This window comes from Aulostomus chinensis, chromosome 18, assembly GCF_037954235.1.
Source record: "Aulostomus chinensis isolate RoL2024-O1b breed Wild chromosome 18, RoL_Achi_v1.0, whole genome shotgun sequence".
NCBI lineage: Eukaryota > Metazoa > Chordata > Actinopteri > Syngnathiformes > Aulostomidae > Aulostomus > Aulostomus chinensis.
Genome location: NC_141337.1, coordinates 12,157,762 through 12,183,043, shown reverse-complemented (window position 1 = coordinate 12,183,043; position 25,282 = coordinate 12,157,762). Strand labels below are relative to the sequence as shown.

The following is a 25,282-nucleotide window of genomic DNA, read 5'->3' as shown; positions in this document are numbered from 1 at the left end:
GTGTAGTATACAACCAGCTTGTCAGTCATTTTAGTTAAATATATACTGTAAGAGCATTTACTTCTCTGTTTACTTTTTATGAGCGAACAGCAGTTGTAGAACATGCGTGGTCATGGAAATTTTCCGAACAGGTATGTAAAAGTCATGGAAAGGTTTTTATTAATAAAAATGTGTATGAACCCTGCTTTAAGTCTGTCTATTTTCTTCCATCGGCGTGTTTTACATCGTGAACAAGCGCTAGAATGAAACAGTTAGAAAAGTTATGTGCAAAATGAAGACAATCTAAGGACCGTTTCCCTTTCCCTAGAAAAATAGTAATCTTGTAAACACGAAAAGACAAAATAGATTTGTTTTTGCTTCAAAGTGCACAGACATTAACATCGCAGGGGTAGGGAAAAAAATAAACGTTCAATAAATCTTCTTGAACAGGTCAAAATAGGTGCTGATAGGCCATTAATAAAGCCTTCTCGATATCATTCGGAATGTCTGAAAATGTTCAAGACCGGTTTGGTTCAGGTAATCAGATGTGGCTCTTTCTCTTAACCCTTTAAAACTACATGACAGACTTCTGACTCGTAAATTTTACATTTGTTGTATTCCCTTTTGTTACAGGAATGCTGTCGTACACAGTTCATCCAGCTTACTCTTAATCATCTCTGTTCATTTCCTAGTTTTGCCAGGTCAGCTTGCTAACATTCGTCTTTTGACCACTTTGCTTCACACAAACTGGGTCATGCTGCTATTCCACGCATATTTCAATCGAAAATGATTAGAGCACTCCTGGAATATTTGTTGAAAAAACAAAAAAAACAAAAACGACGACGATAAATGAGGAGTCGCGGATCGACCAGAGCGATCCATTAAAAAAATAAATGCATCAATTAGCAATTAGCCACACTTAGTAGTAAAACCAATACTGTGTAATCCAAGTTATGTGCTTTCCTTCAGTGACGTTTTCCATAAACCCCTGCAATAAAATAAGTTGTTTTTGTTTTTTTTTTGTACATCGAAGTCATCTTCCTTTGGTGGAGCATTACAAATGAGAGGCAAGGCTGCGAGTACATCCCACACTAACAGATTAATACATCCATATATAGTCAAACGCAACACAGTAGTGCGCGGTAAACAACCTCCGAATGTTAGGGCAACACTGCTGCGAGAAAATGACAAGGAGATAAATCGCTACGCCACTGCCGGTCGGTCAGTGATGAAATAAGACTCTTTGACTTTTGTTGAGAGGGGCGGGAGGCGGAGGAGCAGGAGGCGGGGGGTTTCGTTTAGGGTGAGGACCTTTAGATGCCCAAGAGAGGGATTGAGATTCTCTGATAAGAGTCTACAAGGCAAAGAGTGCATCTTCTGTCCGTTCAGCCTTCTTGTGCGAGCTGCTGGGGGCGCGAGCAGGGTGAGCCGGGTTAGCTCCAGGGGGAGATGGGAGAGAGTCTGCTGCCATTGCTCGTTCCTCCAGGAACTTATCAAACTCTGGGAGAAATAAAACACAACAAAACAAAAAAACCAACAAGGTTTGTGTCAGTCATAGAGAGTAGTGCGTAGAATGTGTAAGGGAGTAAAATTTCAACAAAAAAAAACCCAAACATCTCTGTACCTTCACTGGTCACCCCTTCCTCTGCACCATCACCTTTCTAAAAAGAAAAGATGGGATAAGGTATAAAACCAGACACCACTAACAAGAGAGCGGCGCAGTACTGAGTGCTTAAAACCCGGAAGTAAGTTGTGGAACATCCGGTTTCCTCGTCTCAAAGTCAATGAGTGTTTGGTTAGATGCCGTAAATCTGGGCTACGCTAGCTTTAGCTATTTTAACAGTTTAATTCACAGTATAAAAATACCCAAATTAATATCACGCTGAAACATTCAAAGCTTTCATGTTCCTTAAAAATGGCAGTTTCTATCACAGCTATCAACAGCTACAGAGTTTATTAAGCCCAAAGCAGCAGTGTGAAGCTAATCAGTGGTGACGTTGTAGTCATGCCTCTGCTGCGTAGAAAGAATTTTCCAGGCCGTGATCAGATACCCAATTCAAACAGGAATCATCGAGGGAACCCACGGATGCAAACTTCTGGGTTTGTCAACAAAAATACGTCATCCCTGCGGTACTCTATTGATGTGGGTTTGTTATGGTCGGTACAAAAACTGTCCGCAGGAAACACAAATGCATCACACAAATCTTATGGCCTGTTAAGTTCAGAAAAACAGTAACATAAAACATAAAGCTGTTCCTGAAGGATCCGTCAAACACGCACCCTTCCACACACCTTGATGTCATCCCCACAACCTCCACATGCAAATATTAACGAAGACTTGTTCTCATTAGTCTTAAAACCTCACACTCAACCGTTAGGTGTCAGTCATTGGTGGAAATAAAGCAGTGAGGGAAAGCATGAGTACTTAAAGCAAACTGATGTTGAATGTGTTTGATTATGTCAGATGGTTGGAATGCGATATCAAATTTTTAAAGAAAGAAGCAAAGGAAGAGAAGAGAGAAATAAGAGAAAGAGTTATAAATCAAGGTAAAGGAGTCTCACCACGTCAGCACAGAGCCACTCCTCTATGTCATCCATGACAGAGGACTGCGATACAGGGATCTATGGAGCAAAGCCATGGACAAACCAGGGGGCAGCACCCAAAGCCACACCACAGAGACACAACCGACACAGACAGCGGAAAACAAATATTGTAACACACACACACAAAAATAACAAAGATAGGAATCACCAAAAAGCTCAAGAGGAAGGTGATTAAAACAAATCAAAGTATAACAAAAACTTGCAGTGGAAACACACACAACCCTCTCTCGAGTCTGTGCTCTTATGTTGTTGTTCTGGGAGAACAGGAGTTCCCAGGCTGTGTTGTTCTCATTAGTCCTGTACTGCTGACATGGCTCAACATCTGCCGACTAATGTCACACAGCAGCGTTAATTATTCCACATCATTAGTTAATTAGCAAATCACTGGAACACCATTAAAAGATTGATTGGATGGGAGAAGAGGAAAAGCACACGGACTGTCGAGAGGCGAGGCAATCACACGGCATCCCCACGTATGTGAGGCGCACAGACACATACACACACACGGGGGGGCGCACAGGGCATGAGCGACACTGCGCGGCGTGCGGTGACTGACGGTTCCAGCAGCCATGACGGTGGAGATGTGACGGTCATGTAGGTGTCGGGCACTAAACAGTGACTTTCAGAGAGGAGGGACGCTTAACACACTCCAACTTTAAAAAAAAACAAAAAACAAAACTACACTAAGTGTGACAACTCATGAGCAGCGGTGATAAAACGTGCTGCAAACTCGCACCGACAGAAAGACTGCAACAGAAAAGTTTCTCAAGGGAACTTAAACACATCCGGACGTATGAATCTTTTCTGCCAGCTGGCTACATGATTCGAGTTTGAAAAAACAAACAAAAAAACCCCATCAACAACCAATTACTTTTGCAATCAAATACTCGTATTTATGAATAAGATTATATTTTTATATATATACATATATATACACATATATACGTATATATATATACGTATATATATACATATATACATACATATATGTATATATACATATATACATACATATATATGTATATACATATATACATACATATATATGTATATATACATATATACATACATACATATATATGTATATATGCATATATACATACATATGTATATATATACATACATATATGTATATATACATATATACATACATACATATATGTATATATACATACATACATACATATATGTATATATACATACATACATATATGTATATATACATATATACACACATACATACATATATGTATATATACATATATACATACATACATATGTATATATATATACATACATATATATACATATATACATACATACATATGTATATATATACATACATATATATGTATATATACATACATATATGTATATATGTATATATATACATACACATATATATATATATACACACATATATACATATACACATATATATACATATATATACACACACACACATATATATATATATATATATATATATATATATATATATATATATATATAAATAAATAAAAAGAATTTTGAACTGACAGTATCGTATGAAATATGGCTGCCATAACTCTAATTCAGTCCAGCATTATCTGACACTGATTTGGAGTCTTTAGGTCACATAACTTGGCAGCTATTAAAACAAAGATTGCATTTTTTGAAGTATATGGAAAAAAAAAAGTTTAATTAAAAAATTAACATAAAGTCCAAGAAACAATGAAAATGCAAGAAAAAAGATGCCTTTCTAGTCTAGCACTAATATCCGGTACTGGCTTGAAGTCCATTGTCACATAAATTCAAGAAAAGGAACTCGTGCTCATCATCATCATCTCATGATGCTATCAAATCCAAGTGTTTTTGGTTTGTTTTAACACTGTGACTTCGGAAATGAGATTAAAACAACAACAACAACAACAACAACATATCTAGATGGGATGGTTGAATGTTTCCCCTGGAAATATTTCCCCTGGAAACATTCAGTCAAAACTTGCAGCATTTTTGACAATTGTTGTGTAACTTTGCACAGAATTTGATGATGATGTTTTCATGTGTTTTTATTAAAGTAGCAGTGTGTAGAGCTCTCAGGGCCACTGCACACCATGTCTTTCCTCTCTCTATGCTTTTGCTCCACCGTCAAGTGTGTGGCGATTCACAATAGCATCCATGAAGAGCGACACTGCAGTAAACATTACTGGCGTGCGTTTTTCTATATAAAACAGAAAAGGGTAATGAGATTGTAAATAATAAGAGTATCGTCTTCCACATTCTCTGACCGACCTATAAAGACCTTTTTCCTGAGGCTCTATCGAGAGAAACATTGGTGGGGTTTCCTCGTGGGGTCATTGTTGACACAGTGAAGGAGAAAATGAAAACCAGGCAGTGAGAGTCATTCACAGAAAAAAGAAATAAACACATGCCACTGTAAGAATAAGGGCAAAAATAGAGTAGAACGCTGTGAGTAGAAGTCAGTTTCAACCACAACCCACAGCCTCTGATGTCGATTCTAAATTCTTTTGAACTAAATAGCTACACTCCATTAAACATATTAGGATTACTGAGTCATGTGTTAGTTGGTTAGAAGACGATGTGAGACCTGGTGTTACTAACATCTACTTAATGTATTAGCTGAGATCCACAGACCACTTTTTTCATTTGTTCAACTGACAAATACCACAACACAGATGTCTCACACACACACACACACACACACACACACACACACACACACACACACACCTCCACCAAGGAGGTTACTTAAGCTCTCACGTCAAGATTACTCTAACTGTTGAGCTGATTTGAATTGAGTTTTGTAGAAAAAAACTGATGAGTGGATCCAGGATTTCATTTCTTACATGCTTCATTTCATTTGTGAGATAAGTCTATTATTACTACTGTTTCTGTGGTCTCTAGCGCTACTATTTTGTAGAAATATTCCCAGATACATGTGATGTCCTGACAATGTCGAAATAAATATTACATGGACCCTCATGACAGAATATCAGCCATACCTAGTGATATCACATTATATATGATGTTAATCTGTAGCCCTGTAGAACTTCTCGCTCTCTCCTGCAGATTGTCTTTTACTTGCTGTACTAAATATTATGCACCATGTTTTGTTTTTTTTCAAAATATGTATATGCAAGTAAAATAAACAAAAATTTGTTGGGATTTGTGCAAATCCTATTAAAAGTTTTAAACATGGACTACTGGCTTTGGCAGAGGCGAGTGCCCTACTGAGTGCCCTCTTTGTTCCTCCATGTAATTGATGACATTTCGCAGTGGTGTCTGTAGTCGGCTGTTTTAGTGTGAGAATGTTAAGAGTTGGATTTAGCGTATGGAAGCTCCGGGGGGAGGGTGGGGCAATTAAGGTGAAAGCTTTCGGTGACAGGTTCAGTGTTTGGCGCCCATGTCGTTAGGTAGTGGTGGACAACATGGATGGAAAACTACAACATAACGTAGCATTCACAATAATAAATCACAGAACAATATGTGACATTTCCTGTTGTTTGTCATAAAAATCAAATGAGAGGAGGGCTTTTTTTGGTTGAGACAAGTTCATCTAAGAGTTTGTCATGTTGGAGAATATACAGTATGTTTATTACCACCAGCTAACCAATCCCATGTTGCCCACCACTGGAGCACTACGTGTGTATTAGACATGGGGGAGAACTCTGTTGGAGCTGGGCTTGTTTGTGAGATGAGAGTGAAAATGAAGAGCAGCTTATGAGGATTATGGATGATGGTAGAGGAAGCAGGGGGTGATGGTGGACATGAGGGGAGAGAGACAGGAGGAGGACACACTGAGGATGGAGTCCTCACCATTCCTTGGGTAATAAGCCAGCTGTCTATGGGCAGCTCCTGATCTGCCGGGTTATCATCCCCTTTTACCCTCAGCTGAATCAACAACAGAACAACACCTTACACAAGAGAAGAGAGGTCGCAGGCCCCACCACAGTATAGCACACAGTGCAGACAGAGTCAAATATGCAGGAGATGACTGTCACTTAAAAGGTGGGAGAAAAAAACAGAGAGAATGAAAGAAAGTGCAGAAAGGTTCATTCCATAAAGATGAAAATGAAGGAAATTATGAGAGAAGAAGAGACATCAAGACCCTCAAGTTAAAAGTGCTTTATGAGGCATTTGACATCTGAGATGGCAAAAAGAAAGTTGGTCTGCATGTGATCACCACTGTGTAAGAGAGCTGTCTGTGTACACAGTGATAACCACACAAATATATCACGATGCATTCTCAGACGGGGAAGCTAATTTCAAATCTAGAATATTTCATTCTTTCTGCAAAGTGATTTTGTGAATCAACAGAAATTCAAAAAGAACTGATATCTGCATTGAAGGCTGATAATCTTCTGCTTGCCCAGAAAATAACACAAAAACCAGTCGTTTGGATGTCAAATCTGCAAATAGTTAATACACAAACCACTTTGTGCGTGATCAAAGTTCAGGTATCACTACACACGGAACAAATGTCGCTGCTGAACAATCACATGCAGGAGGGGACAGGCGCAGCACCCTCACTCCTGGGTGAAAACTGTACTGAAATACACTCTAGAGTGAACTCACCCCTCCTGTGTTCTGCTGTCTAACATCCAAAGCCGAGGCCAGGCCACCCAGAGCCTGAGGGTCCTCATACTTCACACTGTGCACGGGGACAATAATAACGTAGATGAGACATCAAAACAACACTGCTTTGCTTCAACATGTTTAAAAGTGAAGCAGAAGAAACTATTAAAAACACCAACAAAATAAACACACAGTTTCAATTATGAGTTTCAATAAAAAGAAATTAAAAGAACGATTAATTATATCAAACGAAATAACCCAAAGATGAAGAGGGATAATGGAAAGAACAAAAATTTATCATGAAGAAAATTGTAGTGTCAAATGATGGATTTCTGCAGCAGGAACGATTGTTTTAAAAATTACGCACTAAATAACGGCACAATTATATGGGCCTCACAATCAAAGTGAATAGACCTACTTTTTGCGCTGCTCAGCTAGTGAGCTACTCCTCGTCTGGGCAAACATATCAAAGTCATCCTGGTTCGGTCGAGTGGACAAGGTACCACTCCCACTGTCTGAAGCTACATCTAGAGAGAAATGATAAGAGAAGAGAACAGAGGAGGAGGAGGAGGAGGAGGAGGAGAAGGATGAAGAGTCAAGGGAACAGGACAAAAGGAGTGGCAGAATAAATGAAATGAAAAAACAATACATAAAGTTTTATTGTTACCAATCAGAGCCTCCATAATTACACATCAACCATCCCTCACTGCACTTCTATACTACTATGAGGCTACTAAGATTTTCTCAATGAGCTAGCAGGTGTAGGGATGAATTATTTCCCATTAGCAGCTAGATGATGAGCCATTTTACACTCTGTTGCCTCTCCAATATCCGGTCTGCACAGACTGGGGAGGAGTGTTAGCTCTGGAGAGTGAGTGTGTAACACAGGCAGAAGTTAATAATGAGTAAGGCTGCATTCAGACCAAGTCAGGCGAAAACAGCGGTTCTCTCGTTCATCTAAAAGGAGGGTACTGCTTTTTAGCAGCAGGGGTTGTGGCCACAGCCCAAACAAGTTGAACAGAAGTCTACTTTTGGAGAGACTTGACGTCATGCTGCACAACTGCTCAAGCACCTGGTGTGAAACCTGCCTGAGTATGAGGAAAGAAAGGGCACAATCATTATACTGTACCACATAGGGATCAGTCTGTTCTCACCAAGGCCAGCGAGTGCGGAGGATAGCGCAGCTGTGGAGGGATTCTGGGACGCGGAGGCAGAGGCCCCGGCAGTGGCGCTGAGTGGAGGGCTGGAGGTGATTCTGGGTGTGACTACAGCAGGGGATCCTGGGCCCAGGTCTATCAGGTTGTCATCTGTGGCCTCATTCATCATCTAAGGAGGAGAAAGGAAACCATATGGTAATCAAGAATTATGAATAAATGAACTTCCTTCTTTAAAATTAGGACATTAGATGATAGAATGTTTAAATTGTGTATGTACAGGGAATGTCGTTGGCTAATAAAATTCTACATTACATTCTCTATTTAATTTCACTCTATTTGAGACAACTTGGAAGGGACTTGTGGATTAGAGGCTATGTCCAGGAACAATACTATGGGATAAGGAGGTTCTGCAAAATTCAAGACAACAGGAAAGGAAGACTAGGCACGAATGTTGAACCATGAAGCATTTTAGCTCCAGAGAAACAGACACATTCACATCAGTCACTCTGTTCGTCCCAACACACTGGCTCGAAGCGACCACAGCAGCAGCGTCATACTTGCCTCCATCAGCTTGCCACAACACAAACAGACAGAACGCACAGGAAAATCAACAAAATGTAAACAAACAACTATGTTGGACGTAGAACCAGATGCACCCGTCACCTGGCGAATGCCTGATACTGACAAAATATACACCAGATATAGCAGATTAGATTTGGTCAGTAGTTCGTATTCATGAGGCTAATAAATAATGTTGCAGACAGAATACCCATTTAGTAGAATTAATCCTAGCATACACGAACATTGTAAAAGCAGCACAAATGGACTGATTGAAACATCTCTTGTGGCATTGGTGATGTACAAGTTGCCACGGGGCATTTGATGTTAAAAGCAAACAGAAACAAGGTATCATAAGAGAGAACTTGGGGTGTTTGATCTCTTAGCAACTGATGACACTCACCCCTTTGTTCTGTGCACTTCTCCCCGACCTGTACCTCTCGTACCTGTGAGCGACACAAGATCCTTTGAATGTTTTACCATATTCTTTGCCACGTTCAAAATACCTACATGTCTTTTATCTTCAGAAACCTCATAAAAGGGACTTTTTAGCAGAATGTTTAAAAGGAAAGTGTTATGTACACTGTTTCATAGGAGATAGCTTACTCTGTGAGGTTTGGATTCCCTCACAATGAGTTCTACACTTCATCAAGCAAATGAAAAAAAAATGTCTTTGATAAGCTCAAACATGATCACATGAAGAGAATCAGCTTAAGAATGAAGGATTTTATCCTGAATGCCAACCAGCAAAGATGGAGCAAACATGTTTATTCATCTATTGAACATGTTCGATGGTCAGCTGCTAACAGTGGGGGTGAGGTAGACCAGCACAAAACTAATCGCTGTGTTTTAAAACAAAGGTGCCAACAATACAGTAGGAAACCTCCATAACTCGAGAGAAAATACCCCCAAAAAGCAGGACTTTTGTATTCATAAGTAGGATTTTTCCCCTTTTTCCTTTCTGTAATTATCATATCTTATATAAAACATGACCAATGTAGCAAACAAATACATCTTTTTATGAAGTGGTATTTCAGATTTGGCATGAGGTAATATGGTTGTCACAGTAAGTTGAACATTTCAAATGATATATTTCTGTCTCGTTGAACATTTTTCTGAAATATTAAGTAAATATCATGTGATTAGAAGACATAACTAAGGCTTTGTAAAAACAATCCTATCTGGATGACAGTGGGCGTTAGCAACAGAGAACGATAAATCTAAAATCACACAGTGACGGAAAAAATCGGTGCCAAGTTTCGTAGGAGTCGGTGAAACTCTCGAGTTACCAGGGCCAAAACATGTTAACACACTTCTTAGCAGCACACGATAAGCCAGGAAAATCTTAAATTGTGTGCGTGACAGATGTTTTGATGGCCTGTACCTCTCATATCGGAGGAAAATGTTGTTGAGGTCATCGTTGACGTGTAGCAGCTCCTCAGTCACCTCCTCGTTAGACACACGTGAGATCAGTTCGACTACTCTCTGCTGCATAGCTCTGCAAGTCCTGTGCAGCTCCTTCAGTTGACAGAGAAAATCGATGATAAAGAGGTTTAACAACAAGTGAAGGAATGTGATGACAGACAACAGGCTCTTGAGCGAGAGCTGAATCTTTTCTCTAATAACTAAAGTCGCTGCTCCCCCTGGTGGTCGCTAAAAAAAAGGACCGCTTGTAACTGGCATATGTTTAAGAGCCTTCACCTCTTTATGAACATCGTATGAGCTGCGTGTGGTATTTCATTTTGTATTTTGCAAAGGGAAAAAGACATTAATGGACATCACATGTCTCCTCAGAATATGATGGCATCATCAGTAAGTTTAAATGCATTGTAGAGAAAAGCAGTAATCACCCTTCATTATTTGTAGGAAAATAATATTCATAGCATTTGATTTTTGAATAGCGTTGTTATGACATCACCAGAGCGTCTCATCTCATAAAAATAAAAGGGTTTCTACTCGTTTCAAAAGATTCTTAAGACTTCTTAAGACCTTTTAAACACACTTTAAGATCCATCTCACATCCATATCCATCCATCGCTTGGCACAAGCTAAATGGTCTCCCATAAATTCAACAGGGATTGAAAAGTTTGTAATTATTGGTAATTATGAAGTTCTGGAAGGAACTGATTCAGGCTATTGCAATAATGCTCATTTTACATTTCTCAAAAAACATGTAACTTGATACAGAGCAGTTATCAAACATACAAGTAACTTCCTAAACGTTTACACTTACCAACCAATCAAAATCTTAATTAGGACAAAAAAAATACACAATTTTGATCCAATTTAAAACTTATCAGGGCCTTAAATTCTGATTATCAAATTTAACTTTGGACTGCCACAACTTTGTAAGACCTTGTATTAATGCATAAATAAGCAGACTGGAGTCTTCTAAATTTATTCCTGAATTGGACTTCCTTATTAAGAAACATAAACACCGCATTATTGAGTCAAAATCCAAAACTGAAAAGTATGTCCAGCATGTTGGCAATCAAGAGTGACATTGCACATTGTTGATTGAGCTCACAGTGTTTCATCTCACCTGAAGCAGTTCTAGGTCGGAGGCAGCTTCCTGGCCGGGGACCATCTCTGTTAGCATCTCTGACATGACTTTAATGTTTCCTCTGACGATGTCCAGCTCACTACGCAGCCGAGCAATCTGAGGGCGCAGAAGGTCAAAGTTCATTAAAAAAAATAAATAAATCAGGTCTTATTTTGTGTCTGCTGTGCAACAGCAGCAATAGATGGGACACCAGAAATCTTACTCACTGCTTTAAATTATGCAGTCAAACTCAGATAAATCAGCTTCATTGATCAAATCTGATGTTAATGGATTAAGGATCATCACCTGGTCAGGGGTTGCAGTGATGGGGCCGGGGATTTGGGACACTGGTGTGGCAGGGTTGGACACTGGAGCAGGTTTAGGAGATCTAGATGCAGGTGATGTAGGGGCTAGGTACTTGATCATAGCCGGGTCCACCTCTGGTGTACCCTAAGAGGAAAAAAGTAACCTTCTGGAAGATAGCTCATATACATGCATGCTTAAATATAAATATATATTCTGTCTTTACCCTCTGTGGTGTGTGGATAGGAGACAATGCGTCAAGATCAGCCATTGGGAACTCAATGCCTTTCCTCTTCAGCTCCTCATAAATGTGGACCACCCCCGTTAGATCAGGGCTACTCCTGAAGGCATCAGCCCATGCCTACAGCACATGGAGACATACAAGTGATTAGAAAACATCAGCAGACAAAACACTTTCAGAATAGTGGGGTTAATTCCCTGAACAAAAAAATAAATAAAATAAAAAAACAATTATATATATATATATATATATATATATATATATATATATATATATATATATATATATATATATATATATATATATATATATATATACATACACACACACATATATACACACATACACACACACACACACACACATAATTCTTTATCACAATACCAGCACAGAAATTTTAGTTCCTGTCCTGTGTGCAGATCTTGAATGAGCTCCTAAATCCTTCCAGACATACACTCTCCAAAAGTGTAAAGAGGCTGAGCCAAGGACAGAAGGTGTCTAAAGGCTGAGCGTCCCCGGGGTCTCCTACAGCCCTCACTACGTCCCTCTGAATAGAGGACACTGGGAATGGAGACAGAGAGCACCACCTGTTGGTCAAGGTGTCCTGTCTGGCAAAACAGAAGTGGAGCATAATGTGCCCACCTGGGAAGCAGCACTGACCTTCCTGAAGTGTTACATCACACAGATAAACTGGACAATGGTCATTCAACAATGATAATCTCTGCCAAGAAGGTCATGTTTTCAGTGGTGTTTGTCTATCTGACAACAGGGTTACCCAAAGACTATGAGGCCGATTCTCATCAAACAAAGTGGAGGCGTGTAGAATGGACAAAAGAATTCTACAATTTCATTTAGCAGAAAAGAAGAAATCATTAACTTTTGATGCAGATTAGACAGAGGACTACCTGGTGGAAACAGGCGAGTTGGCCAACTTTGATATATGGCCAAGACAACTACAAGCTGAATTTGAGTCAAAGTTCCCTACTTTAAACATAGCCCAAGGTGGCACTTGGTCAAGCATAAGCATCATTGCTAGTTTTAAGCCGGTGCAAATGGCGTTTTCACGCCAAGCACCCTCACCCTTTTACTAGCACATGAACATGCATTCCGTCTGTGCCGGAAGATGCTTTGGTATGTTAATGAGGTGGGGTCTGGCACAACCATAGCGCATTGCGACTTTGGCAGAAAATATTTGGGCCATAGACCAAGAAGAGGCTGGTCCTTGGGCAAAGGTCTCGTGTGTGAAGTGATATTTCAAGTAGGCATCAATCAGAAGAGCAGATGCGCAGCATCCCAGGCCTGCTTCACCTCCGATGGCTTGGATGGATTCCTGCTGCTCTCTTATGTCAACATAAGACGTGCTTGTGCGCCTTCACTTGGCGCACGAGGAGGTCTGTTTCTTCAGATAAGAAGCACTCGCTTCTCCCAGTTGAAATGTATGCTCCACTGAAATAGCTACACCCCAAGTCCAGGTGCAACAGAAACAACCATCCATCCATCCATCCATCCATTTTCTACCGCTTATCCTGTTAAGGGTCGCCTATCCCAGCAGCTTTCAGGTGAGAGGTGGGGTTCATCCTGGACAGGTCACCAGTCCATCACAGGGCCAACACATAGAGACAGACAACCATTCACACTCACAGTCACACCTACGGTCAATTTAGAGTATCAATCAGCCTCGTCCTCTCTTGATGTCTTTGGACTGTGGGAGGAAGCTGGAGTACCAGAGAGAACCCACACAGGAACAGGGAGAACATGGAGACTCCACACAGAAAGAGTCCGTGCCCAAGCTGGGGCTCAAACCCGGAACCTTCTTGATGTGAGCTGACAGTGCTAACCAGTGCTAACCACTGCACCACCGTGCCGCCCTCACGCCAAAATACTTCTATGAATATATAAGAGAGTACTGAATGTCTCTATTAAGGCTCAAATCACCCCAAATGCATGCCGCACAAATGGTACCATCTGCCAACTGCCCAGGCCATGGATCACTTGTATGCCATATGGCACCACATAATGGTTACAGGAGGAGATCAAAGCACGCCAGTGGAGGCATTAGTCTACTGTGATATGCAACATCTGAATATAAGCAGGTTTCACCCCCTCTTGCTCGACAGGACAGTGACTCTCTGATGTGCGCAAGGACCTCATCACTGCTCATTTTACCTAGGGTGTGGCTCACCACGGTGATGTATGTGCCCTGCGTGCCCTCCGTTTTCACAATATAATGCAACACAAAATTTGACATTGAAAAAATGGTTTACAACAACAGAGAAAGCTTTGCTACCTGTATGAGCGACAGCACTTTGTCTTGTACAATGGTTGGGGGGTTGGTTTTGGGAGAGATGATTTTAACCAGAATGCCCTCAATGAAATCCCTGTTGGCCACCTGGATGTGAAACCTGTGGCCGCAGTTCTTCACACATGTCTCCAGTACCTGCAGAGATTCAGAGGATCAAACACATAACAGAAGTCTGGTGTGTGTGTGATAAACAGAAAAAGACTTTGGCTTTACACAGGAGATTTTGATCTGGATGCTTTCATCACACAGAGGCATTCAACTACCAGAGCCATCAAAAGTGAGTGGATGTTAGATAAAAACAGGCTGGACAGTGGCCTGAGGAAGAGACACCGTGGAATAAAATCATACACAAGATCTATAAAGGTCAAGTTATGCAGGATAAAGATGAATTCACGAGTCAAATGGATTCTAAGTCAATAAAAACATCCAGGTACAAATATCTTACCGTTAGTGCCAGCATCACTTCTCGGTAATTCTTGTTGCCACTGAGCCTCTTCTTCAGTGCTCGCATTGCATCTTTTGGCCTAAAGGGAAACAGATGAGAGAAGACAGCTGGATTAGACACCCCAGCTGAGAGGAGGCATCGACGTCTCTGACTGTGTCGTCATAAATTATTTTCTGTGCCACAATAACAGATGCGTGTCAGTCTGTCAGAGTCGGTGTATGAATGGGATGGAGAAAAGCCGTCAGACCATCTGTTTCTCTAGTTTGTTCTGCAGGACTATCAATTTCTCCCAAGGCGAGATCAAAGCTGTTCATGCACGAGGAGGCTCAGGTTGGCTCACGCTGCCAGTGTCTTCACTGCAGATGAGAGTAATAAACTTTTATGAACTCCCTCATGAGCTACGGTACATTTACTGCATGCGAGCTGAAATGTATAGAAATGAGATTGAACAGAAAGAATGGAAATCCTTCTCGAACCACAATCTTGAGTGTACGTCTGTGAGCTTTTTCAGTTATGCACGGTTGTTACATTGGCAGTGCTTATCACGTGTTGTCATTTTCAGCTGCAGAATCTTCTTTATCTAATTGTGGAACTTGCTGAACATGTTGAAGACAAGATGCTCTGTGTGCAGCTGAGTTTGCTCCTTCTCATTCATTCTTGTTCTCTCTGCTTGTATGTGTGTGTATGTGTGTGTGTGTGTGTGTTTAACAAAGTGCGCCCCACGTTTTGTGAAGAGACAATGTCTGTGGGTAGGCATGTAGAATGTGAGGAGAAAGGGAAAATTGATGTACTGAGAGAAAATGGATAAAGACAGATTCCAGAAAGCATTTTTAAAATTCTTCCTTAAAAAAAAAAAAAAAGACTCTTTCCTCCTGACAATCAATTTAATCAGACGAAGGAACTGATTAGAGTGCTTGACTGGATGTTAAATAAAAACCTTATTTCTCAGAAGAAGAAGAAGAAGAAGATGGGCCATTCTTGATTAAACTAATCAACTCATAGAGTTGTCTACTTTTTAGTTTCTGCTAAAGTGAAAGTCAAAGTACCTTCCTGCCTGGTACGATCGCTATAAGTGTAGATCCAAACAACTATCAGGGACTTTATCTATTGCCAGCAAAATTGTTGGCGAGCCTCAAAGCCTTTGTCCCAACTTCCATAGACAGGAGGAGGAGGAAATTGAGACTTATCCTCCCATCCTCTTTTCAGACAGTTCTAGCACTGGAAGGCGCTATGGTGTTCCTCAGCCAAGTAAAAATGTATTCAGGAAGTCCTTCATCCTGAGCGCTCTCAGTATTCTTAACTCAGCAAAGTAACTAAGCCACAGATGTGAAACTCTTTTTCAATGTACTGCGTATATTTTTTTTCTGTTAATACTGGTTGCTTTTCTACTTCTATCTTGTTTCATGTATTTGGTGAGCCAGAGACACATTTCCTCCTCAACGGACAATTAAATTCTATTCCATTTAATCATCGAAATATTCCGAGGGGCATCGAAGTGGTATGATTTACATGGCTGAGAAAGACTGCGCTGCGATGCTACATTACAGAGAAATACAGAACAATAAGTACCTTGGCAAATAAGACACATTAGCCCTCATCAGAAGTTACAACCTATGTGTCTAAATGCATGTACACTGTGAGCTATAAACTGTGTTGTAGTTCCACGAAAATCAAGTCATGTTTGCTCTTTATAGTATAAGATTATATGGAAGACATCATGGTTTGAAAAGAGCAAGGCTGGTCATCTTTCAATGCAGGACGATGACATAAATTCATTCACTCAGTGACACCTACGAGAAACAAAGGGCTTTCTGTAGCGTCTGTTGGCAAAGCACAGTAAGCAGTGTATTACTGGCATGAGTCACTCAGTCAGCCAGTGTGTATTAAAACAAAGAGCATTCCAATACAAACTGCTGTGAGACAAACCAACCCAGGACCCAGAGGTCCTTTCAGACCAAACGCCCCCACCCTCAACGGACTCTGTAAACATTGGTAACGCAAAATGGAACCAGGAAATTGCAGTAACTCACCCTTCATCAGTCTCATTGATGATATCACAGATTTCCATGTTGAGAGTCCAGTCTTCGTTCTGGAGGCCTCCATCTGTGGCCCTCTCTGAAACACAGTTTACAGAATATTTGCTATCACTTTACTATAGGCTCAAGTGTAGCATTGTCTCATCAATAATAGTGCATGTAGCACATACAGCATAGCCTGGTTGAGTTTTAATGATTAATATGCCTGACCTCTCAGTAACACACCCTGTCACTGTTACAGTTTGGAGACCTGATCCAGGGTTAGCAGCCTGTCAGCTGTTTCAGCAGCATAGGATGCCGCCTTTTAGTCTTGGCTCAGTTGTCGCCAGTGCTTTAATTAAAGCATCCAACGGTTTATATAACATGAGGGTTAAAGAGTTGTGTAAGCAACTCAGTGTGTGCTGGGAGACTTAAGTGAACTACATTTCAGATGCTTCATTTCTGCAGATTGGCGCCTTAAGAAAAGTGGACTTTACTCATTCAGAATTCATACTTCGGTAGAGTAACACACCAGTTCTCAACTTTCTTGAGGTATAAACCCCCCAAAATAAGTACTCACTGCCTTTTTATTGATGGAGTAATAAATTCCTTTTTGGTTTTAGTGTAGTGTAGATGTATTTAAATATTTGCACTGTCATGGTCAGCATCTAGCCATCCATCCATCATGCTTTTGTGTGAAAGGTGACAAAAAGATGTAATAAACAGTCATTGCACTTCTTTTTTTTGGGGGGGGGGGGTTACAAGTTCTGGTTAACATGCTTTATTACTTCATAGTTTCTGGCCAGGTGAATTCAGTTACTACCAAAAGTGGAAAGATCTGGTATTGATAGTCTAGATTGATATTCCACAAGAAACCTTCATCAAATATCATGCACCACCTGTTGCTCCAACAGATTCCCTGGAAAGTTGAGAGCTAACATCTCAGTCCTTTGTATCCAGTGGTATATTGCTACAACCATTTAAGAAAAATGCTACCTGTCAGTGAGAGATCTGCTTGAAAACTTTGGAAACAAGTCAAAAGCCTGAGAAATGTAACGCCCCTATCTAAGCTGGATAGCTGATACTTTTGTAGGTTTGGATGTCACATGTGATGTTTGTGTTAATTTAATTTCGAACTGGCATGCTGTCTTGGCCAGGTCACCTTTGGGAAAGAGATGTTAATCTCAAGGTCTTTCCAGGTTAAACAAAAATGTCATTAAAAACTAAAATAAATGCAGGTCAAACATCATCCTTCTTCGAACCTGAATCTATTTATAGTAGTATTGGATTTCCATCAATGGTGAGAATCACAATTAAAAAGTCTGTCTACTGAGGTGTGCTGTGGCCGAGTTCAAACGACTGACTGAAGAAAGATTTTGATCTCATTAGACAGTTGAGATTTGAGCTTGGGCAGGAGGAGCTCCTCTGCCTGACGCCCAGAGGCCCTGAGCAGGCTGTTGTGCCCAGGCTAAGATCTTCTCACTGGGCTGTGTTCCTTTTGGAGAGCTCAACATTAGACAAGTTTGACAGCCATGACCCCGCTGTCTAATGAGCGTGTGGCAAACTGGGCAAACCTCAAGAGACAGAACTTTTTTGGTACAAATTCTGAGCCCTTGGAAAAACAAATAAAAAAATTGTGAGGTGAATATCAATGTGAACTACATTTAACACCATTTGAAGAATTAACCAATGTGCTATCCTCTGTAATCTCCTCAAGTGGATTGTGAGGTTTACTCACGGTAAAGCATGAACACCATGTGAGATGAACAAAACAGAACAACCTCATGAAGTTAGATACTTTCTGAGTGCATTCACTCATGGTGTTGTGCCAATAAACCCAGTCCTGGGAATTGAGACCACATCAGTGAAGCCAGTTGATCACATGACTTTTACAGTGGCAGGCTGTGCCATGCACTGCCAACAGAGCTGCAAATCTCTGTTCCTCTCTGGCCCTTTCACAACTCTTCCTTTCTCTGCTCCCACACGTTCTACTTGTCCTCAATCTGAGGTACGAGCCAAAGGTTTAACCAAAGCTCAGCTATGTCCAGTATGACCTACATCCATTTAGCAAATGTGCGTGAAAGAAATGTTTCAAATAAATCAACACTGCTGAGTTATTGACCGGCAGCATCACTTCAGCAACTAACTGCCTCTTATCAAGAGTTTTAGGAAAAACAGTGGAGCAAAGTTAGAAAAATTTTGCTGTGACAAACTAATTCCACTCCTCCCCTTCTACCCCCGTCACATGTGGATGTCTCTCATCGTGTCAGGTAAAATGATCTTGCATCTTGCTGAGGAGGTATACAATGTCACTGCAACCACTTAAAAAAACGCTGCCTGTGTAACTCCCGAGTCATGCTGCAACTCAACTGGAAGATCAGGTAGGAGACGCCTGGGAAAATTGAGCAAAACTGATACATGCTGCATTCAAAGTCTTGCATGAGTAAGAAGCAGCAAGAAGCAGCAGCTGACCCGTGGGTGGTGGGCAACACCCAAACCAGAGTCCACATACATTCCTCTCAACTGCTTTTACCCAAGAGCACCAAGGAGTTTCATCAAAATATAGCACTGTTACTAAAAAGTACTTGTCTCTAAAAACTAGCTGGGTGAGAACATGAGAAACTTAAACAGAAATATGCAGACAACATCTTCTTTGGTGACACTTGTTGCTCACTGGGAGGAGTCAGCATTTGAGAAATGATGTCAATACCACAGGATCTACAATCTTATCTGGTTGCTTATGCAACTTTAATAACACTTCCTCGAGAAATCTAGACTGTTTACTAAAGAAGTCAAGTAGTTAAGCATCTATAAGAACCTGTCATTTTGGTCTCTCTATAGTCAAAGAACAGTAGAGATCTTCCTCAAAAAGCACTAGAGATGTTCCTCTTAAACAGTAGAGGTGTTCCTCTAAAACACTGAAATACAATCAGCTTAAGAAATACAGTCAATCAAACGCGGATACTTCCTCATTGCTGAGTTTCGCACTAGATGATCCCTATAACTGATAGGACCCAAAGAAATACACAAAGATATTTAAATCTCCAGACGATGGTTGTGGGATATTTCTTGGTGAGCAGAGCTTCATCTGTGTCAGATGTTAGTTATGTCTGAGCATCTTGCAAACAGGCGAAGTACAACGACAATTCAAACCACATCAAAAGGATGTAGTAGGCCAAATATTGAACCTCTTACCGTCGAGAGGACAAACCGGAGTGCTTCAGCACCTGCACACCCTATCTAAAATAAACCCATACAGAACTAAAACGTTACAATTTTTAAAAAAAATCCTGTAAAATATGGAACAGAAACTTGGCTCATTTTGGCTCTGTGAGCCACTTTAAGCCAAGTCCATAACCGTACTATCCATTTATTTCCTTTCCTGCCTCCGTAAAGAAGCCACTCCAGTGGAGGGTTAGCTAGCTATTATTAGCTGAGAGCTCATTCCAAGTATATGACGTTTGCCGCGATGATGCTGCTTGCTAGCTCGCTATTTCCATTAGCCAAACCCTCGTGGGACATACAAATGTTTGTTCACAATATAGTTGAAGCTATCAAACATGTAATACGTATTTTTTTAAGACTTACGTACCTATACATTGACCCACGGGAGTACTATAAGGATTGCCAAGTAAGAACTCCATTTTGACAACAAACAATCCGCTCGGGAGTGACAGGCTGAGGCCCAGAGGCTGTACCACGAAGTCCCACCCACCAAAAGATCCTATTGGACGACAAATCTGATAGTTCAACGTGTATGGCTAAAATTATTGTCGGTCATGTTCTGCATCTGAAGTTGCGTTCTAAAAAAATTGACACTCTTTTATTTATTGTCAATTCATTTAAAAAAAATGCCTGCCATAGCACATTTTGTGAATTTTAAAAACATATAAAATTAACCAACTGCACAAAGTCATCACATGAAGTATATTATAAAGTGTTAGAGTCATGAAGAAGAGGAAGAGGAAGTTCGCCAGTTGCTACGTAACGGTGTGTACACTGAAAATAAAGGAAAGGTAAGAAACTCAGTTTATGACCCCAAAAACTTGTTCGTTTGTTCATTTTTAAGTACTTCGAACTTTAAACATCAGTAGTTGGTAACGTTTGGAAGTCGCCTAGGATGCTGCTTTTGCTTTTTATGCTGAATTAATCTTCTCTGGCAAGCCTTTTTATTCATTTTAGAAAGCGAATGACGGTTAATGACAGAATTAACCAGTAGTATACCAACAATATTCCAATATATTTTTTATATTTACATATCAATGGATTATGATCAACTTCTATCTTTTCATTAGGAGGTGAAGTGTGTCAAAACCCACAAGAAGCAGGATGAACGGGCACCGTGGTATATCTAAACCCATTTTCCTGGATGAGGAGATCCTGCAAAGGGCAATAATCGAAGAACTTCCTCAGAATCAAGCTGGACGTATTGCAAAAGAAGAGGGAATTCAAATTAATGAAGTCCTTCAGTTACGTCTGGAATACAGAAGTGAGGAAACTCAATAATTTTAATGTATAAGGTTTAGATACATAGCCAAGATCGTTGATTGTTCACAGACATCCTGAAAATCGACCACTTATGGGGATTGAACATGTTGACTCAACTTCATCTGAACAACAATCTCATAAAGAAGATGGAGGGTCTGGACCATCTGATTAACCTGATATGGCTCAGTAAGTAAGAAGTTTTGTTTTGAAGACATCTTCTTTTGATATTTTACATTTATCATCAAATATTTTGACAACATTGCATAATAACGGCAACTCGGTAATTATGACCATCATTCTGAACGTGTCCCTCAGATTTGTCATTCAACAACATTGAGAAAATCGAAGGTCTGGAGTCTCTCAGGAAACTTGAAGTGCTGAATTTGTCCAACAACAAAATCTCAGTCATTGAAAACATGGAGACGCTTGAGAACTTAACACTTTTCTGCATCACAAACAACCACATTGAACAGCTGGATAATGTAATAATATTAGCCAAGCCTCGCATTTTAATCACTTATAGCGCTGTAGATTTTGTACCTGACATCATGCAAATCTAATACGTTTCAAAGGTGCTTTATCTCAGGAAATTTAAGAAGCTGTTCACCCTCAACATGGTTGGAAATCCAATCTCCAAGGAGGATGATTACATGTTTTTCATAGCTGCCCATTTTCCAAACTTGAAGTTCCTGGACTACACATTTATTGAGGAGGAGACAGTAAGTGGTGTGTTTGACACAAATCCTTCTGCCTTCGAGCAATCAATTTATCATATTTGTATCATGTTGGAACATTAACTAAATCATACTATCAATGTGTAGAGAAACAAGGCATATACCAAATACCAGTATATTATTGAGGAAAAGAAATGTGAGGAGTTGGAGGTGCAACAAGCCGCCAAGGCTGAGAAAAGACGAGAAGCTGAACTACAACTGCATGTGGTAATATTAATGTTGGACTCATCCTCCACTCGGTGTTCCAAGACATGCTGTGTGTCACCTCCTGGCTTTTTTTCCTGCAGGATGCCTTTGTGGAGAATCTGAATGGGTCTGATCTGTTCAGAACCTTGCTCAAAGATGACAAGCAGTCAGCAACCTTACGCTCCATTCCGCGAGCGGCTAGTCTGCTTCAGACATATCCTTTCCTGTTTTGACTCTCTGTGTAATAATGTGTGTAATGCTGAGAAAGATCTTTGCAGGAATTCTTTAACTCATTATTTACATTGGAGCTGCAAATGATGCAGCTGTGTGTCCAGCTGTTTGAGACCGGTTTGGCGGAGCATAAGCGACGAGAGACAGAGGTAAACTCATTTTTCTGTGGTCAGACTGCAGCTGTGACAGACTTCCAGCTCCGAACATCGCAGATACTGGCTAATTTTGACCAACAACACAGGGAGGTGAGCGCTGTTTGTGTGTCCTGAAATCTGCTATTTGGAACCAGCGTTTTAGTGATCGGTATAAAGAGAATTTCCATCTTTCTAGAGGGTCCTAGAGTTGCAGCAGTTATCAGATCCGGAATTACTAAAGGTGAAGGTCAACCTCTGCAATGAGGAAATCAACCTTCTCTGTCACAGCCTCATGATGCTGGAGTTTCAGCTGGTCAGCCAGCTGGAGGTCAGTGTGTGTGTGTGTGTGTGTGTGTGTGTGTGTGTGTGTGTGTGTGTGTGTGTGTGTGTGCACCTTCTGTGAAATATTTCCAAATCTGACTGGGAAATATTGTCAGATGACAAACATGGTGTTATTGTGCTTTAGTTTGACATTTACTCACAGCCATCTTGTCTGCTCATGTCAGGATATTACCAAGAAGCTCAACGTCAACCTATCAGACATGGTCAACTGCTTCATCGAAACAGCTCAAGCCACATATCCTTTATTAGCTTTCCAGTATCACTGGTTTTAGTTCCATTTAGAGCGCCTAGAAGACGAAATCTATATACATCTGAATGCTTAGCACATGTGTACACAAGCTCTTGAGATACTCCATCCATGTTTCAGTTCAAGCAGAGCTCCAGGCTTGTTACCTGCTCCCTCTGGTCGGTAACCTCCTGCTGTTTAATTGCAAACATGTGGATTTTGCATACTTTGATAGCCAGAGCTTTAGGCGTAAAATCACCAACTGTATACTCTGAAGCAGAGGTTGCACAACTATAGTGGACCACCGAGTTAACCGAGCTGAAGTACTGGTATGTCAATCGAAAACACATATTGATTAATAACTGAAAATATAATTATGTTGTTGTGGAAATATAGTTTGCATATTTTCAGGTTTTATGTTTTAGTAATTGCTTGGTAAAAGTTTGTAAGTAAAAAGATTAGTGGAAAACTAGCAAGAAATTTGTTGGAAAAGAATTATAGGAGAATTCTGTGAAAATTGAGAACATTTTATTTTTAACGAACAACATAGCTTTATATCTAATGATTAAAATTTTGGACTTGAATAAAGATTTGCATTTCAGTAAAAGTAAAATTAAATGTTTCTTTTTATTGCTGAACCAATAAAAACTTGAAGAAGGGACCCAAAATTATAAAAATACTTTTCAAATTACTGATTAAAAAAACAAAACAAATAAACACTACTATCCATGGATTTAAAATGTGTTATTGATATGAAATGTATTAGTGTGCATGACAAGAGTTATGAAGTTTCTCAGGTTCTGTGTTTTCTTACCAAGTGCTGAATTACAGAGCAGCCTCACTCAAAGTCAAAAAACACATTTTTTAAAAAATTTTAATTAGAATTGAATTCCGATATTATCGTATAGTTGTTTCTTTTAGTGCCATAAAAGAGGTCATTGACCTCTTTTGAGTCCTGAGTCTAAGTTTGGGAAAGGCCTCTTTAGACTTTCCTTAATTAATAAGATACGTTTGCTCAGTGTCGAGATCTGGAGGACAGCTATCACGCGGGGATGAAAGAGGTTGCTGTGGCCACTCTGGAGATGGTGGCCGATGATAATGAGGAGGATTTACCAGAGGATGTTACAATGGTGAGTTTTAGGTACTAAGAGAATTAGTGAGAACGTTATTAAACTTCTCTGTCAGCTCTGCTCTGTTAAATCGGCTATGGATAATTACTGTGAGTTGTTGCAAAACCTGCACAAAAGATGAGCAATGAAAGTTAAAATAAAAATCAGTGCATTGTCAGAAACAGTGCCATGTTTGTGTTTTATATCGCAGTTGAGGAGAGGAATGACTGCGTGTGTGTGTGTGTGTGTGTGTGTGTGTGTGTGTGTGTGTGTGTGTGTGTGTGTGTGTGTGTGTGTGTGTGTGTGTGTGTGTGTGTGTGTGTGTAGCTCTTCACAGACAAAGACACAGTGATGGAAGTACTGGCCACCAGCCATGACAACCATCTGCTGAGCATCAGCGACAGAGAGTCTCAGATGGTGACACGTCTCAGCAACTGGAAAATGTCTTTCATCAAAGAGGTTGGAAATTACACAACAACAAGGAGTCCTGGTGCATCTCTCATCTTCTCTGTGGTTGACAAGGTTGTGATTGTTGGCTTTGTATTCTTCTTACAGATTCAAGACAAAGTGCTCAAGCTGAACCGTGTGCGAGTCTCAGACATCCACAGGTATATGGATTATTTGAGGGAGCAGCTGGAAGAGTTGCGGTCTTGCGATCACTGAAAAGAAGCCCACTTTTTCTGGATGAGTTCAATGTCCTAATAAAAAACATCTTTATGTTTTATTTTTTCCCCACCTCCCATTTTGTTTTGAGGTAATCACAACATTTTGATAATTTTACTGCGTTTGTAGTTTCTCATCCAAACAAGCGCATTAGATTTAGATTTTGTACAGTTCTTGGTTTTTAATGAAAACATCAAATAAAGGAGCAGTAACATTGTGGAGTGTACATTCATTCAACCAAAACAAATGTTTGTTTTCAATCCGTCAAGAGTTGTGACAGATTATTGTGAGCTATTATGTTACAGCATCATATTTTCAGAGACAAATGTCTAATTGTAAAGAGCTCACACTGTCACAGCTCTCATCCACACTTTATACAATGGAGTTTGTGTGCTTTATTTCAGTGGTTTGATGCTGGAATATGTTGAACACATTACCATGCATT

At 40.2% G+C, this 25,282-nt stretch overlaps 2 protein-coding genes across 8 annotated transcripts; one reads left to right on the top strand and one right to left on the bottom strand.

Annotated features, from left to right (window-relative positions):
• Positions 1-788: 788 nt before the first annotated feature.
• Positions 789-20,443, bottom strand: tom1l2a (target of myb1 like 2 membrane trafficking protein a). 5 transcript variants are annotated; one of them, XM_086184060.1, is made up of 16 exons: positions 20,317-20,443; positions 16,740-16,824; positions 14,710-14,788; positions 14,250-14,399; positions 11,948-12,082; positions 11,725-11,868; positions 11,419-11,535; positions 10,261-10,394; positions 9,280-9,322; positions 8,316-8,487; positions 7,580-7,688; positions 7,162-7,237; positions 6,403-6,477; positions 2,542-2,601; positions 1,604-1,640; positions 789-1,479 (listed from the first exon to the last, which is right to left on the bottom strand). In XM_086184060.1, exons 1-16 carry the CDS (start codon positions 20,366-20,368, stop codon positions 1,334-1,336), a joined length of 1,614 nt encoding a protein of 537 aa, XP_086040186.1. In that variant the 5' UTR covers positions 20,369-20,443; the 3' UTR covers positions 789-1,333. The 5 variants fall into 5 exon arrangements, with proteins under 5 accessions (XP_086040186.1, XP_086040187.1, XP_086040189.1 ...); XM_086184061.1 differs by lacking the exon at positions 6,403-6,477; XM_086184063.1 differs by lacking the exons at positions 2,542-2,601; positions 6,403-6,477.
• A 109-nt stretch (positions 20,444-20,552) lies between these two features.
• drc3 (dynein regulatory complex subunit 3) lies at positions 20,553-25,048 on the top strand. Of its 3 annotated transcripts, none has more exons than XM_086184065.1 (13): positions 20,553-20,740; positions 21,020-21,213; positions 21,282-21,398; positions 21,528-21,694; positions 21,785-21,931; positions 22,034-22,153; positions 22,234-22,348; positions 22,436-22,608; positions 22,694-22,825; positions 23,004-23,074; positions 24,075-24,195; positions 24,502-24,633; positions 24,730-25,048. In XM_086184065.1, exons 2-13 carry the CDS (start codon positions 21,054-21,056, stop codon positions 24,835-24,837), a joined length of 1,563 nt encoding a protein of 520 aa, XP_086040191.1. In that variant the 5' UTR covers positions 20,553-20,740; positions 21,020-21,053; the 3' UTR covers positions 24,838-25,048. The 3 variants fall into 3 exon arrangements, with proteins under 3 accessions (XP_086040191.1, XP_086040192.1, XP_086040193.1); XM_086184066.1 differs by lacking the exon at positions 20,553-20,740 and adding an exon at positions 20,751-20,883; XM_086184067.1 differs by lacking the exon at positions 20,553-20,740 and adding an exon at positions 20,769-20,860.
• Positions 25,049-25,282: the final 234 nt, after the last annotated feature.